The sequence below is a fragment of the Polypterus senegalus genome, chromosome 10, assembly GCF_016835505.1.
Source record: "Polypterus senegalus isolate Bchr_013 chromosome 10, ASM1683550v1, whole genome shotgun sequence".
NCBI classification, from domain to species: Eukaryota; Metazoa; Chordata; class Cladistia; order Polypteriformes; family Polypteridae; genus Polypterus; species Polypterus senegalus.
Window position 1 is genome coordinate 18,951,695 of NC_053163.1, and position 20,564 is coordinate 18,972,258.

At 38.3% G+C, this 20,564-nt stretch overlaps 1 protein-coding gene across 1 annotated transcript in view; it reads left to right on the forward strand.

Annotated features, from left to right (window-relative positions):
* The first annotated feature begins 3,204 nt into the window (after window positions 1–3,204).
* Window positions 3,205–20,564, forward strand: part of LOC120536402 (tripartite motif-containing protein 16-like) — a 56,621-nt gene continuing 39,261 nt past the window's right edge. Inside the window, exons 1-9 of the mRNA XM_039764726.1 lie at window positions 3,205–3,754; window positions 6,272–6,367; window positions 10,100–10,333; window positions 11,322–11,481; window positions 11,580–11,627; window positions 14,365–14,484; window positions 16,500–16,601; window positions 17,769–17,888; window positions 18,005–18,106. Coding sequence (XP_039620660.1) covers window positions 3,401–3,754; window positions 6,272–6,367; window positions 10,100–10,333; window positions 11,322–11,481; window positions 11,580–11,627; window positions 14,365–14,484; window positions 16,500–16,601; window positions 17,769–17,888; window positions 18,005–18,106 — 1,336 coding nt within the window. The 5' untranslated portion in view covers window positions 3,205–3,400. The remainder of the gene's footprint in view (window positions 3,755–6,271; window positions 6,368–10,099; window positions 10,334–11,321; window positions 11,482–11,579; window positions 11,628–14,364; window positions 14,485–16,499; window positions 16,602–17,768; window positions 17,889–18,004; window positions 18,107–20,564) is intronic.

Genomic DNA, 20,564 nt, shown 5'->3' on the forward strand with positions numbered 1-20,564 from the left:
GAAGACGGAGCTCACCCAATGAGCAAAACAAGCAACAAAAGCGTCTATTAAAATGTTAAAGTTTGAACTCGTCCATCCAAACATCCATCAGTTTTCAAAGCTGCCTATCTTAGAGACGCTGGGTCGGAGATGGGATGCTAGTTCATTTCAGGCCACACTCATCTTCATTCAGATTCAAATATAAATGAGTGTAAGAACAATAACTTAAAAAGCAGTTAATGATGTTAGCAAAAAAAAAAAAAAAAGCACACAAAGTTAACCAAAGGAAAACTGGAAATGAACTCTGCAGCAGAAATGTAATCTTGGACGTTAAAGTGGTCTTAAATCATAGGATGAGCAGTAAGGAAACATAAGCAATGCAGAAGACAGCACTTTGACTATTTAAAGTTTATAGGTAAAATGCCCTTTGTCAGTTTTATTATGTTTGTATGAATAGTTTTGACATGAAACTTGCCATCTTTGCACATTATTATGTTTTTGAAAGTTTGTCCCCCATGGAGGAAGAAAACCAGAGTTTTATCCTGATTGATATTCTTTATAAATGATTTACTTGTACTAGCTTTTTGAGACTTACCTTATTCATTGGTGAGAACAAATTGTCTTTTTGCATGGTGTTTGGCAGTCAGAGAGCAGGGTCTGCCATTGTACAGCACCCCTAGAGCGATTTTCAGGTAAAGGGTCTTGCTCAGGGGCCCAACAGAGTAGAATCCCTTCTGGCAGTTAAAGGATTTGAACTGTCAACCTCCCAGCTAGCAGCTCAGATCTTTAGCCTTAGAGCCACCACTCTACCCCTAAATATATGGCATTATAGGAGTTTAGGTCACCAAATTCAACTCTGACATTGTTTATTTATTTAAAATGTTGTTTTTAGATAGTTATTCATGTTCTTGTGTCTTCTGTGGATTTCAGTAGGTTTCACTCCCTCTGCCCAAAGAAATCTCACTGCTACAACTGGTGCAATCCCACAGCGGACATCCCTGTTCATTTAACTTTGGCTTCAACTCGATTAATGGCAGAGCACTTCGACTGTGAGAGTTAAAACTACCCGTAAGCCATCAAACGTGTTGTACTGCATCAGCTTCTCTCAAGTTTAGTTACCGAAGGATTTTCAAATTCCTTTAATTTTTTGATTTACCCTATAATGTCTCGTATGGAGGGAAGGTTTAACCCCTAGGCAGACCAGCATTGTGGTGTCGTTTCATGGCCCAGCATTTTCCATATCCTGTGTAAATGATATGCAATTGTTTACTTTAAATATAATATAACAAGTTTCAATTATTAGTTCTACTGGAATATGGCTCCAGAGTTCTAGGTCTGAATCTCCTCTCAGGCGTTGTCTGTGTGGAGTTTGGATGATCTCCGCACATTTTCTGGGGTTTTTAACCAGCCCCTGTAATTGATCAAGCTGCCCTGTGGGACATCCTGAGGGTTCGCAGGATCCCCTTGAGGTTGCTGGATATCGGCCTATACACTGGTACTATGAGTGCTGTGCAGAGTGGAGGCAGATCCTCTGTGTTTTTCCCAGTTGAGTCTGGGGTTCATCAGGGGTGTGTTCTGCTCCTTCTCTGTTCAATGCTTGTATGGACTGGGCAAAGTCATGGGGTCCAGTGATTGTGGGGCATCTGTTGGTGAAGAAAGATTCACGGATCTTGACTTTGCTGTGATCTTCGCGGAGTCAATGGAGGCTCTGATCGGGGAGCTCGAGAGACTGAGTGATGAATCTGAGTGTCTGAGCTTGTGAGTGTCTTGATAAAAACCAAAAGCCAGGCCTTTAATGGCCTGTCTGAGGAGAGAGTGTCAACCTTGTCGAGAGGTTTATTTACCTTGGCAGTGACATTCATGTCTCTGGTGACTCTTCCTATGAAGTCAGTAGATGGATTGGGAGAGCATGGGGGGTCATGAGGTCACTAGAAAGTGGTGTGTGGAGCTCCCGATATCTATGCATAAGGATGAAGGTCCAAGTCTTTAGAGTCCTGGTGCTTCCTGTCTTGCTGTATGGTTGTGAGACATGGGCGCTATCCAGTGACCTGAGACGAAGACTTGACTCCTTTGGTACTGTGTCTCTCCGGAAAATCCTTGGGTACCGTTGGTTTGACTTTGTGTTGCTCATGGAGTCCCGAATGAGGCACATTACCTGCATTGTGAGGGAGCGTCAGTTACGGCACTACAGCCATGTGGCGTGTTTCACTGAGGGTGATCTGGCTCGTAAGATCCTCATTGTTGGGGATCCGAGTGGCTGGACCAGGCCAAGGGGTCGCCCACGTAACACCTGGCTGTGGCAGTTAGAGGGTCACTTCCGGAACGTGGGACTGGACTGCGTGTCTGCCTGGGGGGGGTGCCAACCAGGATCCCGAGGTGTTTTGTTGTGTAGTGGATGTGGCAACACACTGTACCAATGCATGCTCCCCAACTTGACTTGACATCTCAAAGATGCAGGTCCAGTTTAAAAGAAGCCCAAAGCCTCACAATGGGGGGGGTCAGAGTTGGGAGGCAGCATGCGAAACTCAACTGGAGGAGAAAGGAGGGATTGCATCTATTTATGCTTATTTGTAAAGTGTTGGTGGCAAATATAAACCTTTTATTTGAACTCAGAATCATGTGGGATAACATTTGTGTCTATAGTTTGGGGATCAGTAGCACCCCCTTGTGGTTACACTGTCTAGTAAATATGTATATTGCAAAAATGCAGCATTATTTAGCACCCCAGCTCTAAAGCAAAGAATATATTTATTTTAGGTATTATATCAAAAATAGTTAAAGCTACTTTTCTGTTAATTTTGCTCCATTTATTTATTTGTTTATTTATGTATGTATGTATGTATGTATATATATGTCTTTAAATTAAAATGTCTCTCCCTCTTTCTTCAATTCTGGTTAAGCAGATTAAGATCTCTCCCAGTTCTGCATTTTCAGCTTTACCTTTCTAATAGGCTGTTTTCTTGTAAATGCTGTCTTGGATTGACTCATTTTATTTTTAACATGGTCATCACATTTGAGAATTATCAGCTTTAACATTCAGTTTCTTCTTGTAAAACTTGATCTTAACTTCAGCCTACAAGAGTCACACAAGCTGTACATTCCCACTACAATTGCTTTCTGTTTCTAAATGACTCTCCTCTGACTTGATTACAACTGGGTGGGTCCAAACTGCAGCTGGCCTCACTCCAAAACCCCAACTCCATCTACTTTCATTTTAATATCTTGTGAAGCCTGCGTCTGCACAGTCTCACAGAGAAACCTGGCTGATCTAAGTAAACTACAGTAGATTTAATTATTCCTTCTGTCGGCTAACAAAGTCAAGAGGCGTTTGAAGTTGCTGTTTGTTGTTTATGTGACACTGAAGCTACGGGCTACAGGCTGGATTTGTTCAAAGTGTGAAAAAAGAATTTGAATTGACAAAATGTTTTCAAATACTATCAGTAAGTCAGAAAGAAGACCATACTCAGGAGTTCCTGGAGTCGTGGAGTGTCAAGAGTGCACTGGCTCAAAGCAAATGGCCGTCAACAGCTGCCTGACCTGCCTGATCTCATTCTGTGAAACTCACATCCAATCACACAAGGAGAATGAGGCTTTTAAGGGACACAGGCTTGTTACTCCAGATGTCAACCTGCCACAGAAGATCTGTTCAAAGCACCACATGCTCAAGGAAGTTTTTTGCACAACTGATCAAGAAAGCATTTGCTTCAAGTGTGTATTATTTGAACATAAATCTCACAGAACATTGACACCTGAGGCTGGGAGATCAGAAAAACAGGTAAGGGGGGCTGGCATGTGTTTGTGGGTTATGTACTTCATAGCATGGGGGGTCATCTTATTAGAAAAAGAAAAGATCAATATCAATCCAGAAGAGTAATAGGGATCAACGTAAAAAAAATAAAATTAACCCTGAAATATTTGTGTACAGCAAAAATCTATCCCACCAGCATGAAGAAACAGATATTAAATACGAACACACTTATACACACACATTAGAACATTGGACACCTGTAAATCAGGGGTGTCCAACTCCAATCCTGGAGGGCTACAGTGGCTGCTGGTTTTCCTTCCAGCCATTTTCTTCATTAGGGACCAATTTTCTGTTGTTCATTGACTTTTATTCCCATCATTTTAACTGCAGTGTTTTCAAAGACTCTGTCCACTGAATCCTCTGTTTTCTTTTTCCTTAAGTGGCAACCAAAGAAAAATGAGATGTGAAGTGAGCCAACAGATGACCAGCTCACTCCAACCTATTTCACTCCCAACTGTTTCTTAATTAGAAGACAATTCTTATTGTTACTTGAACCTTTTATTTAATTCCATGGATTGTTGGTGTTCTCATTCTGCCACAGCAGACCTTTCAGAACTGTTAACTTTTTTTTTTTCTAAGAGAACCATCAAAATATTTCATGGACCTGAGCAGATCAACCTTACCGAGACCTTCACCTTTCTTTATTTTCAGATATTGCATGATGGACACAGGTTGCCTGGTCATGTGTTGGCTATTTTTGTGTCTAATTATTGTTTGACTGCTAATTAAGGGAAATAGGTTGTAATAAACAAAGCAGACAAGGATAAAGGTTTGGTTTTTTTTAGGCCCCATATACTGTAAAGCAAAAAAAAAAAAAAAATTTTGTCAGTGTTTTCTTTCAAGTACAACAGACAGGGAAACAAAGTCGGGTCGGACAATTTATAGTGGAGGACAGGAAGTGATGAAATGATGGGGAAAGCCATGATGATTGATGGGTAATTGATGTCATAATGGAGGGACCAGAGGTAAGAAAGGAACCCAGAAGTGGATTGTATCAAGAGTCTTCCGGAAATTGTTATGGTGGCGGTGCTTCGTTTTACCTGAAGAAAGTGGAAAAGAGAGGTTAGTACCCCGCCATGGTCCCCTGGCAGGACTTGTCACGGCGCCCGTCGGGTCCTTAAGCCAATCCGCATGCGCTCATGCGTGACAAGGTGTAATGAAAATAGAACTCCAAATCAACAATAAAGAGTTGGGGACCATCCCTGTATAATGTCCAAAAGACAATGAATGCAAAAAAGGCAATAATTTGGATCAAAGTACTTAACAGCAATTGAACAATGTGCATGAGACAACATGGCGTTTTATACAGAGAAAAAATGGCGGACGGAAATGAGTTGGCAGGAGATGACATTATAGCTGTCAGATGGAAGTGAGGTCATCAGGGTGGAACCAGAAGTGACATCATGCCTAAGGCGCCAGAAGTGACATCATGGCAAGGGCTCCAGAAGTGCTGTTGTCCTCAGGAGTTAGAGGTGGAAGTGAAGTTTGGATGCCATCTAGGGAACCCAGAAGTATGGAAGGTACTTTATATTTCTTGTTTTTGTCTGGCGAGAAAGAGAGAGGCGTTAGTACCATATATCAACCCCCTTTTTTCGCAATATTTCACTCACCTCCAGTCTTGTTGACTGCCTCTTAAGTGCGCGTGAGTAACAAAGGAAACAAATAAGGGGTCTGTGTCTCAAATAGCAAGTCGCTTACAAATCAGGCAAAAGAAGTTTATTAGCAACAAAAACTACTCACTAATTAAGAAAATATTTAAAATGAAAGCCTGCAGCCACTACAGTCCACCAGGATTGGAGTTAGACACCCCTGATACTCGTAGTTTGTCCAAAATAACAGTAAGCCAAGGTCCCTATAGTCCTACTCTCCACCTCACTTCTTGATAATTTATTCCATATCTTTCTAACATTTGTGCACAGTTTGCTCATAACAAGTTTCCTATCACGTGTCTGCGTACTTGTTGAAGTATTAATTTTAAAGTAACCGCTGGGATCCATTTCATAATTTTAAATACTTCTAACATGTCACCTCTTAATCACTGTTTGTAAGACTGATGATTAATTAGAGGAGAGGAGAGGAGAGGCTGGGAGCACACGCTGATAGTGTGTTGCTGCACCCACCACACAACGAACCCCCTGGATCACCGAGTGCAGTGGGCGACAGCACCACAATGGAACACCATAACAGTGTGAGAATTTTTAAGGGGATTAATTAACCAACTTAAAATCTGCTCAGTTCCTACATTTAAATTGACTGTGCCTGGGTGGGCAGGTTTACATTTCTTTCTCAAAATCCTGCACTCAAATATGCAATAGTGTGCTTTTTTCAGCTGATTTTTTTTTTTTGTGGCTAACAATTTGGTGCATGACACTCATGACACTTGACTTGAAGTTTACTTTCACTCATTTTCAAACATGATTACACTTACTGATTCAGATCATTTAAATGACATATCCTTATTCTTATTCTTATCTCTTTACACAGGAGCAGGTAGCAGAGACAATGCAAGAAATCCAGAAAAGAATGCAAATGAATGAAGAAAAAGTCAAGGCGATCAAAACAGCTCTTCCAGAGTTTAAAGTACGTTCTACTGAACATTTCTTTCAGGTTGCATTTCATTTTCAACACCCTTTAAACCCCATGAAATGATGTGGGGTCTTTGGAAAGACGTTTATTTTAAAAAACCTATGGTGTTATAAATCAATCAGTGTCCATTACTTGGTTTGAATGAAAATAAGGGCAAATCTAAATTCAGAAGAAAGGGTGTTCCTTACTATTTTGGTCTGTTTAATCCTAGCAATGTGAAGCTTCTGTATTCTGTGCTCTTAACTAAATGAAGCCGTAGCTCTGGTTTGTATCAGGGTGCCAGTGTAACAGATTGATTCAAGGCACACAATTACTATAATCCACACACATATATGGACATTTTAACTTGTGTCATTTTGTATAGCATATAGTATATCTTCACTCTAAAACAAACAAATTACACAGCTTGCAAATTTTGTATTTCCTCCAAAAAAATTAAAATGATTCAAATAAAGGCATTTCAGCCAAAGATTTCACTGAAGTTCATGCGAATGTCAGCACTGTTACCGCAAGTGAGTTGGCGGCTTCTGCTTTCCCGCACAGAAGTGTGTATGTCTTAGGACAAGATGGCGTAGCTTTTGTTTGTGGATGGAAATGTGTCTGAGCTGTGCTTCATGACATCACTAGGACAACTATATAATTACTATCCAAGTTTGAATATTCATCTCTAAAAACACTTTCATTAGATTCCTTCTTTTATCTTTCTGTTTGTTGAATTTTTGCTGAGGTATTTCGAGTTTTTTGTTATTGGTTTTAATGCTTCAGTTTCTACCTTCCTGTCTTTGGCCATCGTTCTGTTTTCACTTACATTCAATCTCCCGGCCCACTCTGATTCATGTAACTGCCATTTTCCTATCTAATGCAGTACACCTTAACTATCATTCTGGCTAAGGTCCCACTGGTGTGAAGAAACGTGACTGAGGCAGAGATTGAGCTCACCTGTGACTGATGTGCATTTTATAGTGGTGTTCATAGCTTCACTTGAAGATACAGCTTGAAGGTTTCTTTATTTAGTCATCTTTACACAAGAAAACATGAAATTTGCCTTCTCAGTTCCATCTAATAACAGACAGAATGAAATAAAACAGACAAATAGAAACAAGAAAGGTTAAGGTAAAGCAGTTAGATAATACATATTTATACCAAAAAAAAAGGTTACAGGATATATATCAAAACCTTAACCATTATCTCTGGTATTTCTTATTGAAAAGTCGTATGGCACTAGGAAGAAAGGAGTTTGTGGAGCGATTTGTGTGGGTTTTCAAAGCGATTATCCTTCCTGATTTACTGAACTTTAGTTCTCCATGTAATGGATGTCTGTCATCAGTTGAGATGATTTCCAGTTTCTTTAACGTTGCCCTCTACCATACGCTAGTCAAATCTTCTATATCAGCCCCAATAACTTTAGCTGCATATTTCATTATCTGCTGGAGCTTTTTTGAGTTTTGGTTTGTCAGACTATTAAACCAGGCAATGATACTGAAAGTGATCACAGACTGGATCAGACTGCGATAGAAGGACAACATGAGGTCCTTGTCTACTTTAAATAGTTTGAGTTTATGGAGGAGAAATAAGCGCTGGTTGTATTTAGAGAATGGCTTTTTTTTTTTTTTTTTGTATTTGTATTCCAGTTAAGATTGTTATCTAGGTAAGTTCATAAGTATTTATATTCAGTCACTATTTCTACCTCCTCTCCCAGAACTACAATAGGTTTATGTTAGGCAAAATTGAACAGAAGTAGTTCATTCTCCAAAACTTTAGAAATACAAAAGAAGAAAGGCTTCATGCAACTAGAGAATACCAAGAGTGGAAGATTTCTGGTGTTTGCAATGTAGTTCTTAAAGCAATTCACGGCTGTGTGATGATCAATATCGTTTAAGGAAGCAAACTTCTTCCCAGCCATACTCCGTTCTCAAAAAAGAATTTTCATCTATCTATCTATCTATCTATCTATCTATCTATCTATCTATCTATCTATCTATCTATCTATCTATCTATCTATCTATCTATCTATCTATCTATCTATCTATCTATCTATCTATCTTTTGCTGTTTTGTTTTTGTGAAGTGATTAACACATTAGCTCAAATCTATATATATAAAGGAGAGTTGGGATCCGAGAGACTGTGTTTGTGTGTTTGTGGAGGGATGGAGAGTTAAGGCGGGGGGGGAGTCACGTGATCAACTCCCTTCCCATTCACGTCATTTCATTCCTTCAATTCGCTCCGAGCTGAGCTCCGATGCTGACGCGGTGTTGTCGTACTTTTTCCTTAGTGTTTAGTCCTTTCTCCTTTACTAATTTACTGTTTGGTACACGCGGTACTTACACAGTCACTCATAAAAGGGGAGAATACTCTGTGCAAGAAATGGGTATTGAAACTACCTTGGAAGACTTACAATCAACGAGGCCATTAAGCGGATCTCAAGAGAGGTCTTCAAGGTTGGAAAAAAAGCGCTTGGCTGCCAAAACCAGGCGATTAAACGAATCTCAACAAGAAACGACTTCTACGTTAGAAAAAAAAACGATTCGCTGCCAAAATCAGGCGGTTAAACGAATCTAAAGAAGACAGGATTTCTAGATTGGGAAAAGGACGATTGGCTGCCGAAACGAGGCAGTTAAAAGAATCTGAAAAAGACAGGATGTCTAGATTGGAAAAACCACGATCCGCTGCCAAAACTAGCCGGTTAAACGTGCAGCGAAGCGCGTCAGGTCTGCTAGTTGCTTAATAAAATACCAGACTAAATTTGTGACATTGCTGAAAGTTTTTGCTTCAACATCACTTGATAACTTGTTCTAGACTAGCTTCCAGGCTTCATTTTAAATGCACCTCCAGCTAATTTCCTCTACTATCCTCAAGTGCATCATTCACTATTGAAATGAAATAATTCACATGGATCAATTTTATTAAATATTATAAGAATTATGTAGATCTGGATTAGTATTCCACGCAGCTTTCTCTGTTTAAAGCTAAAGCAAGTCCCTGAGCCTGGGCCATTAGGTCCCACAGTGCACTGGGTTGCTCTCCTTCGAAATCTGCTATGTCCTCATTGCAAGTGACTTCTTTGTAGAAATCGGACCTGTAAACACATTTAGAAGTTCATGACCTCCTGCAGGAGCTTTTCTCTAGGGCAGTGGTCTTCAATCTAATTGACTAGTGGACTGGCAGATGATCAAAAAAGTTATCACAGACCAGGGAGGTAGATAATATAATAAATGTATTTACTCTGTATTATAATTTGTCCAAAAAGTACCCGAAGTGATAATACATGAGTATTTGTATTCTCTTTTTAAGCCTGATTCCTTTATAGAGCAGAGATTCTCTCATCAAGATTTATTAACATTAAATGAAAGAGCGGGGCTCCCATGGGAGTTTCGAGCATTTATATTTACTAACATTAAATCAGACAGTGGATGGCCTCTTAGTGTTTCAAGAGTGCTGATTTTATACACTTCATTTGGAAAGTTCATCTTTGGAGTATATTTGATTAGGTCAGGAGGGGAGAACTTGGAGTTTCGAGCATCCAAATAGAACATAACTTATTTTATTACCAAATTTCATGGATGAGCAAAGATATTTTACTCACTGGTACCGGTCCGTAAAATGGTAGTTGGGAAACTTTGCTATAGGAGATACATTTCATTTGTGCAGATACTTGATATCATGAAAATCAGAATGAGACTGTAAAGCTGTTGTGACTTACAAGAATTTTGTCTTCTGTAATTCAGACTTTTGTGGAAGAGAAGAAGAAGGAGTATGAGGAGACTTTCGACTTTCTGCTTCAGTCTATTACCAGGCAGAAATCAGAGATAATGAAAAGTATTACAGAATATGAACAGAGAGAAGAAGAGAAGGCCAAAGACCTCATAACGACACTAGAGAATGAAACTGATGAGCTGAGGATGAGAGACATTCAGTTGGAAGAGATTACAAAAATGGATGACGACATTCACTTCCTCCAGGTATCATGACTTTCTATTTGAAACATTCATGGATTTCCAGAGGTTTATTTTCTTAAGGGATCCTGTTGAATCGAGTTTATGTTTTCCTCTCCTCTGTTGTCAGTAATATTAAATTGACATACTGTATACTTTTAGGATCCTTTTCATGTTAATCAGTTTAAATATGCTTTGTTTACTGTGTGTTAAAAGTAATCTGTATTTTATTTGTGTGCATTTTGAAATTTGTTACATTTGCAATGCTACTTTTTTTTTTTTTACCTGTGATCTTGTTTCAGAATCCAGAGCCTGCAACTCACTAAAGAATTCTATAAAAATACCATATTGCTTTCAATTTAAGATACCTTCAAGTTTAAGAAGCATCACACTCTATAAAAAAATTATGATTTAAAAAATTATTTGTATGTGCAATATTTGCAAATACATACGGTATAACAAAATTTTTAAACAATGAGGAAGATTGAAGTACTGCTATTGCTTCTCCTCTGTACAATGCTTTTCAATTTAACAGAAAGAATCTGCTGGTTCTGTAGCCATTAGTGGCGTTTAATAGTGCAAATGAAGAACAGAACAAAGTTAAAGGTTTGGAGCACCCTTGAGCAAAACTTGTATAACTGCAAATCAAAATAACACAATGTAACATGTGCTCTGAAATACGTCTTGACACATACGAGTCTATTGCTAGACTGAAGGCGAGATGGTACTAGAGCTGGTTAAGAGCCATGCAAGGTGCAGGAGGTGGGCTCAGGGGATTGGAACTCGGAGGTGATGTCACTCGTCTTCTCGCCGCCACTCGTCAGGTCTGCAGAAGAAATAAGAGGAGAGGCATTAGGCAACAGTGCCAACCCTCGACTCGGGGTGGCCTTAGAACAGATGAGAGCTGAACTTTAATTAAAAGCACACGTGTCTGACAATACCTAGGCTTTATTTTTCCATTCGTAGAATAACTTTCACCAGGCAAACTTCTAAAGGCAAATTTGCTTTCCTATAGACGTTTCCAGCTTTTCATGCTTCTTTGGGAGAAAGAAACACTGAGGACATCACTATTAATGGAAATCTGTTCCGAGACAAGCTCAGCAAAAACCTGAATTATCTCAAGAAGCTTCTGGACAAGCTAAGCAACTTTAAATTTGAGGAAAAAACAGACCCTGGTAAGGTTTGGTCCTGTTAACTACAGACTAAATAAAGAATAAAAAAATACATAATCAAAAACGCTGAACAAGTTAAGAAAACTCTTTGCTTTCTGCAGGGTTAAGTCGTATCTTAAAGAACCTTCGTCAACCAACTGAAACAAAAGGTAATTTTTAAAAAGAAAGATTCTTCATAAAAATTACTTCCACAGAACATTCTTAGCATAGATATTTTTTTATTATAAAAGTTATGTGACATTTATAGGAAAAAGGGGAAGTATTTGTTTAAAACTTGGAAATGATTCAATTTTTACTCTCTCTTTTGGTGTATTTATTAATTGGTATTACCTGCAATCAATCAGGTATATTCTTTTAGTGGTTTGATGGCAACTGGGCGACAGTCAACTCGGCGAAAAGACAACTCGGCAAAAGAAAATTTGGGAAAAGACAATTTGGTGAAAAAACAACTTGGTGAAATACAACCAGGCGACATCCTTTACCAGTTAGGTAGTACTTAGGTTCAAAGAGATTTTTCTGTAAAAGAATTAGCAATTTTAGTTGAAGAAGATAATGTAAGATAGAGTTTGTTCCATCTGCAGAATAAAGTTGTTCGTCAATTATATAAATTTATTTTCAACATTTTTAATCACGTTGTCATTTAAATATCATTAAAAATTCTCTTTGAACCTAACTATTACCTAACTTGTAAAGGATGTCTCTGAGTTGTCTTTTCGCCAAGTTGTCTTTCGCCGAGTTGTCTTTTCGCTGAATTGTCTGTCACCGAAAGATTTGTTTTACACTCACTTTCAGGTCTTACAAATAATGTCTGCATTGTAGTTATTTTGATAATGTAATTTTTTTTTTGTCTGAGCAGTAATTATTGCTACCAACATGTTTAAATCCCTGGTGTAAATCCTAGCCCAATCAATGCATTTTCTGTCATTTTTCTTCATGTCGTTGTTAATTTTGCTTTCTGAGTATTACTGCCATCAAAACATATTATTGGAGACCCTGGATAAAGCTCATAAAGCTATGGAAAAGTCATGTAAAGTGTACACAGACATAAGTTAGGCAAAGCCTTGAACTTTAATCCAAGGAGCACTAAGACTCTGCACTGCCCAAAATGTAACAATGTTCTAATTTAAATGTAAGTTACAATTCGAAATGGACTTTTGCATACCACATAACTATGTTAACATGATTTTGGCATTGTAACAAAGGCGCTATATAGGCGCCTGACCCGACACAGATGGACACAGAGGCATGTATAAACAGCACAAAGACTTTATTAGTTTTCTTCGGTTGTGGGAGACGTCTTCCCCGTGTCACACAGCCCAAACACAGTCCCAAAAGCACCAAACACAAACAATTCTCCACCACTCCTCCCAGACAAGCTTCGTCTCTTTCCTCCCAACTCTGGCTCGTCTAGTGGTGGTGGCTAGGCCCTTTTATAGCCCACCCGGAAGCATTCCAGGTGATTAACCACCTGGTCCTAATTGCACTTCCGGGTGGGGCTGAAGACTCGTCCACCCCGGGCCCCAACCAAGCTGTGGAGGACTCCATCTCCCATGGAGCCCTGCGGGCGGTTGGGGAATCACTGTCAGCCAGGGAGGCTGCCACCAAGCGTCCCGGGGGAGTTATTGGACTGCCAATGGCGGCTCCCCCGGAACATAAGCAGCAGGGGCGTCCCTGCCGGGCATGAGACCCGGCTGTCCTTCACAGCATGTCTACAAATATATTTTTGCACAGACTGAGCTAATGGTCTGTTCTGTAAGGGTTAAAGGACAGATTAGGAGGAGAAATGTAAACCTTAAATGAAACAAAGTTGAAGAGTGGGACGTCAAAAGATCCTTTGTGAAACCAAAATGATAAACCTAAATTTAGGCGGATCACAAGAATTAATTTCTCAGTAAGAGTCGAAAATGAATGTTTGTTTGTTATTATCCACAATATTTTCAGCTGTCAAGAATATGGGGGCAGCTTATAAAGCATTGAACTGGTGACATCACACTGCATGACTTACGGAACCATGTCCCTGGCAACCACATTGTGGAGATGGCATCACAAAATGGTTGCGCCAATGAGAAAACAAAATGATGTCACAGTAAAACAAAACATGATAAAATTTACATAATTCCAGAATGAGAAAACTTATTGAGAAATCATCTCTGATACTCGGCTTTCAAAATTAAAGAAAACATTATCTAAAGCACAAAATATTTTAAGATTTCATTTGCACTGTAACAATTACAAAGAACAGCAGATTTAAATCAGTCACTAACAATGGAATTGAATAGAAAACAATAATTTTCTGTGAGAGGTCGACAGTGTAAGAGTAGAAGAAAACAATCCTCCGTGGATACGACGGGCTTCTTGGAAATGAAGCATTCTAGTAATGTGTCACTCTCCACTTTCTGATGTCCTGAGCATACGTAGTTTGAAGTGATTCCTATTTTTCTCATGTTTATACAATATAGGTTTGTTGCAAGCAGCTTTTGGTAAGCTATTACAACACAGCAATAACTATAATGAAGATCCACACAAAGTTACACATTGTCATACAGCATCTCAAGTAACCATACTGTTTACACTCAAGACCATATACTGTATGAGAAAATGACTTGAATCTTTAGATTTATTATGTATTGGTTTATGTTGCTGCATTTAGCAGCAGTAACCTCACAAAGAGGCATCCCATAACTTCTGACCAAGCTAAAGTTGCATTTAATGGGCACGTTTAGTCCATTCCTCTTTACAGAACTATTCAATTCATTTCTTTTTACTACTAGGAAGTACTGACTCCATCTCATTTAAAAGTTTAACAAATTTAGATGAGTGCATGTTTATGTATGTATGTATGTATGTATGTATTTTTTATTTAGTTGTCATCTTATAATTCTGTAGAACTAAAGACTGAAGTAAAAAATGATGAGAAATACGTAATTAAGCATGAAAAAGAACAGCTGCGTTCATGTTCAACAGACTGTGTGGAGCCCAAGAATGAAGCAAAGATCACTTCCCAAGGTTTGTATGAGTTTTCTTCTTATCAGGTAATGAGGTGATAAGATACGTTACAAAAGTGACATATTAAACCTGTCACAAGCAGACTTTAGAACATGGGTTCCTAATATGTATACATTTCCTAAGGTGAGGCGTCTTCTCCATCAGTCAGCACATGCGCCTTCCTTAATAGCAATTAGTGAATTTCAATGATATTTAGTGTACTGGATCGTTGACCATATTTTCCATGTAAATATACTTTTTCGGTGGCAAAGTGGGTAGCGCAGCTGCCTCACAGTTAGGAGACCTTTTTCGCTTCCCGGGTCCTTCCTGTATGGAGTTTACATGTTCTCCCCATGTCTGTGTGGGTTACCTTCCACAGTCCAAAGACATGCAGGTTGGGTGCATTGGCGATCCTAAATTGTCCCGGGTGTGTGTGCATGCCCTGCAGTGGGCTGGCGCCCTGACTGGGGTTTGTTTCTTGCCATTGCATCCTGTGTTGTCTGGGATTTGCTCCAGTAGACCCTCGTGACCCTGTAGTTAGGATATAGCAGGTTGGATAATGGATGGATGGATATATTTTTTCTGTCATAAACTAAGTTAACTGTTAAAAGTATCAAATCTGAGAACAAAAAGTTAGCAAACATCTTCTATATCGTGGTTTATTTTGTCATTAACAGTGGATACAATAGATTTCCTGAAAATTAAGCATAGTTAGTAAGAGTTATGCATTACTAATTGTGCAAAAATGTGGGAAAATCTTTATTAACTCTTTAAGGGCTGAATATTTTTTCCGAAAAACATAGTTTCTGAAAGCAATGGTTTCACACAGAAATCAACATAAAACGTCTGTTGCTGCATGCTGCAGCTGCCAGTTTGCCACGAGTGTGTGGCAGACTTGCTGCCAGGCTGTCTCCGCATCACGGTCACAGTGCATTGCAGTCTGGTTTCTACCTCTTACCATTGTTGAGTGGCAGTCCTCCTGGCGATTATTGCCGTAGGCGTGCCAGCTACTCAGTTAGCTGAAGCTGGAACGTCACATTCGTTTTCGATCACTTGTATCAAAATCTGAATCCGGCAAGTCATAGTCCAGTTCAGAGATAATAGGCAAAACTTTGTCCACGGAGTATTTTGCTTTATGCATTCGCTTTGATCTCTCGCCATTATTTCGGTGCCATTTTTGCTCTTGTTTGCACCTTACTACTCACATGAGAAAGAAAATCTCGGTCAAACCAATGATGCTAACGTTCCTTCTAGCAACGAGAGTCCAGCTAAAACATAACGGTTTGTTTTGGCACAGTTTACAGTTGATTACCATCGTCAACTCCTCCTTTTGACAAAAGTCGACATCAGCCCTAAAAGAGTTAAGGCTCCTCAGATTATTTAAATAATGTAACTGGTATGTTATGCAGGTACCAATGTGTATGTAGCCCCAGCACTTTAAAAGAATAATTGAGAAGCACAGGTAACATTCTGGAATCACTTGACAGCATTCATGCACTGTTTATTAATATACTTTATAAGTCACATCACCATCATTACCAGTTAAATGCTTTTGTACTGGATTTAACCAGGATGGCTGGTTGCCCCCAAACTTTTTTCCTGCACTCTCTGATGTCTCTATTTCTTCAAGTCTCTATGCAGTACGTTACTTGCAAAAAATCTCTTTTTAAAATATTATAACACAGCAATAAGTATTAAAAGGACACACATAAAATTGTTCATTGACAAATTGCATGTCTAGTTACCATACAGTATACGTCAAAGACCATGGATGATAAAAACATGATGTAAACCTTTAGATTTATTATGTGTTGGAACCTCATTTGGCAGCAGAAACCTCCTCAAGGAGCTTCCTGTAACTTCTGACCAGGCCAGTGTTACATTTCATGTCTCAGTTTAGTCCATTTCTTTTTACACAACTGTTCAGTTCATTTCTGTCTACTACTAAGAAGGACTGACTCCATCTCATTTTAAAGTCTGATGAATTTACATGAGGGCATGTTTATTTATCCACTTGACATCTTATAATTCTGTAGAAGAAAACACTGAGCAAAGAAATGAGACACCTGGTCCTGAAAAAGAAGGAGAAACGAAGCATGGAAAAGATCAGCTGCATCCACATTCAGCAGATTATAAAGGTCTGTTTGAGTTTCCTTCTTATTAGGTAATGGGGTGATAAGACACGTTACAAAAGTGACATTAAACCTGTCACAAGCAGACTGGCTTTAGAACACGGGTTCCTATTGTGTATAAATTTGCTCAGGTGAGGCATCTTCTCCATCAGTCAGCAGATGTACCTTCCTTAATAGCATTAGTGAATTTCAACGATATTTAGTGTACTGGATTGTTGACTATATTTTCCATGTAAATATATTTTTTCTGTCATAAACTAAGTTAATTGGTAAAAGTATCAAATCTGAGAACAAAAGTTTAGCAAACATCTTCTATATTCCGGTCTATTTTGCCATTAAAGGTAGATACAATTTACTCCTTGAAAATGAAGAGTTTTTAGTAACAGACATTACTTATTGTGCAAAATGTGGGAAAATTCTTATTAAGGCTCCTCAGAATATTAAAATAATGTAACTGGTATTTTATGCAGGTACAAATGTGTATGTAGCCTCAGCACTTTACAAGAATAATTGAGAAGAACAGGTAACGTTCTGGTTGACAGCATTCAGGCACTATTTATTTATAAACTGCATATGACATCACCATCATTACCAGTTAAATACTTTTTTCCTGGATTTAACCAGGATGGCTGATTGCCCCCCAAACGTTTTCTTGTAGTCTCTGTTGTCCCTGTTTCTTCAAGTCTCTATAATGTACGTTACTTGCAAAATATCTCTTCTTAAAATATTATAACACACCAATAAGTATAATAAAAACTTTCACAACATTGTTCATTGACATATTGCATGTCTAGTTACCATACAGTATCCGTCAAAGACCATGGATGATAAAACATGATGTAAACATTTAGATTTATTATGTGTTAGAACCTCATTTAGCAGCAGAAAACCTCCTCAAAGGGCTTCCTGTAACTCCTGACCATGCCAGTGTTCATTTTCTTGACTCTCTTTGGTCCATTTCTCTTTACACAACTGTTCAGTTCATTTCTGTCTACTACTAGGAAGGACTGACTCCATCTCATTTAAAAGTTTAACAAATTTAGATGAGGGCATGTTTATGTACAGTATGTATGTATGTATGTATGTATGTATGTATGTATGTATGTATGTATGTATGTATGTATGTATGTATGTATGTATTTTTTATTTAGTTGTCATCCTATAATTCTGTAGAGCTAAAGACTGAAGTAAGAAATGAAGAGAAAGATGTAATTAAGCATAAAAAAGAACAGCTGCGTTCATGTTCAACAGATTGTGTGGAGCCCAACAATGACGCAAAGTTCACTTCCCAAGGTTTGTATGAGTTTCCTTCTTATCAGGTAATGAGGTGTATCCATCTTATTTTAAAGTTTGATGAATTTACATGAAGGCTTGTTTATTTCTTCATTTGGCATCCTGTAATTCTGTAGACGAAAACACTGGGCAAAGAAATGTCTCAACTGGTCCTAAAAAAGAAGGAGAAAAGAAGCATAAAAAAGATCAGCCGTGTTCACTTTCAATAGTTAATGAAGGTCTGTATGAGTTTCCTTCTTTTTAGATAATGGGGTATCAAGATACGTTATAAAAGTAACATATTAAACCTGTCACAAGAAGAATGACTTTGGAACATGGGTTCCTTTTATGTATAAATTTGTTCCCGGTAAGGCATGTTTTGGTTAGGTAAGGTAAAGAAAAGGAATTTTTGGTAGTGAGAAAATTCTTATGCATTACACATAATTTTAAGAGCTGTTTTTCTTCAGGCATAGAATGTCTTCATGCCTGCTAAATTGTTAATAAAACTAATAAAAGTATAGCTATAGTTGATTTCCATGTAGAGTATGTTAATCAATATCTTCTTTTCTTCCTATGCGTTTTACCAAACCTCTGTCCTCATGTGTACCAATTCTGTATTTAGTCGTTTGTGAAATGTATCCTTCCATTTTGCCTGAGAATTTGTCACAAGTCTCTGTGAATGCACAAAGTGAAAAGCAAAAGTAAATTGAAACTGAACTTTGTTTACTTCTCCACCTATCAGCACAGCCACCTTCCCTGCCAGTCAGTCAGTCCATTTTCCAACCCGCTATATTCTAAGTACAGGGTCACGGGGGTCTGCTGGAGCCAATCCCAGCCAGTACATGGCACAAGGCAGGAACAAATCCCGGGCAGGGCACACCAAGCACACCAAGGGACAGTTTTAGGATCACCAATGCACTTAACCTGCATGTCTTTGGACTGTGGGAGGAAACCGGAGCACCCGGAGGAAACCCACGCAGACAAGGGGAGACCACGCAAACTTCACGCAGAGAGGACCCGGGAAGTGAACCCAGGTCCCCTTACCACTGTGTCACTGTGCCGCCCTTCCCTGCCAACAATCAGTTAATTTCAATGGTTTTTAGTGTGCTGGATAGTTAGTCATATTTTCAATATAAATACCTTTTTTATTCTTTCACAAACTAATTTAATTGTTAATGCATCAAATCTGAAAACAGGATGGCAAACATTTTTCAACCACTAGTCTATTGTATCATTAATATTTTAAGAAATGCATTGATGAAACCGCTGTTTAAAAAAAAAAAAAATTATATGAAATTTTGTACTTTGAGCTTTCAATTCAAAGGCCATCCCTGCATATCCAGTAATCCCCTTACTTCATACAAGATTCAAAGTTAGCACTTTTGAAGCAATAAACAACGGTAGGTTTCCTTTACAACTTAACTGATAATATTTTGAAAAGTTCAGAAATCATTATTTAGTCCTTAACTGTTATTCACAGTTCCAACACTCTGGATGGACTTTAAAATACCGAGTAAGGAATTCTTTTCTATGGTGTCTGTCCTCGAGACAAACACATTGCATTAATTGCTCTCTTGAATTGCTTACTTAATCAGGTACAATTAAACAAAATGTCAGCTTGGTTGCTTTAAACTATTTCTGTTTTGTCTTAATGTTCAACTTCTGGCAAAGGCGTACCTAGAAATAGCAGCAAGCAATTTCCTTTGCATTATACCAGATTTCAAGAGGAAGCCAACATTTCCTGTGGATAGATGATCTTATTGAAGCAGAGAGAAAGCATGAAAATAAGGCCAAATTAAAGAAAGCAAATTAGAGATAATAAAAAAATAAAAATGAAAGATCCATCCATCCATCCATTATCCAACCTGCTATATTCTATCTACAGGGTCATGGGGGTCAGCTGGAGCCAATCCCAGCCAACACAGGGTGCAAGGCAGGAAACAAACCCCGGGCAGGGTGCCAACCTACCACAGTAAATTAAAGATAAATATTCATATTCATGAGCACAGTAAAATTCACACACTCTACTTTTAAAGTTCTAAAAATTACTTTAATGTGCACATCTGGATATTAATATTTTATTAGTTATACTTCATGCAATTGAGATTATCATCTTACAATGAATAAAATTATCTGCTGAAATAATAAATAACATGTATTTTTCAGGCATGTTGTATTTGGGGAGAGCAAAATTGAAATGTTGGAAGGCTGTCTAATTTCCTAAAGTCAAGCGCTGTGGTAACCAATATAAAGATTAATACAGAATTTAAAAAACATGAATATCTAACATTGATGGTACTTACTGTTTTTTAAATGCTCAGCTTACGTTTACCATTTCAACTCATAAAAAGGCATTTGCTGAACTGTTTATGTTTCATTGTGCCACATACAGTATGTCTTCTTGTGCCTCAGCAGTGAGCGCTTTCTTTTTTACCTTACTTTTAAAATAATTATAAATAATAGCAAATATAAAATGTTTTCTTAATGCAGTATATTCATCAGACTAGTAATAATAATGGTGCAGCTCATCGCTGCGTTCAACAGCTATAAACCTGTCTGTGTTGAAGGTAACTGTCAGGATAGACCCTGGCCCACTAGGACATTAGTTTTAATTAAATGGATTTGAAAATGGACATAGACAGATGGATAGTACATAAAGAGTAGAAGGCAAAGCAGAATTCAAGAAAATCCAAACAT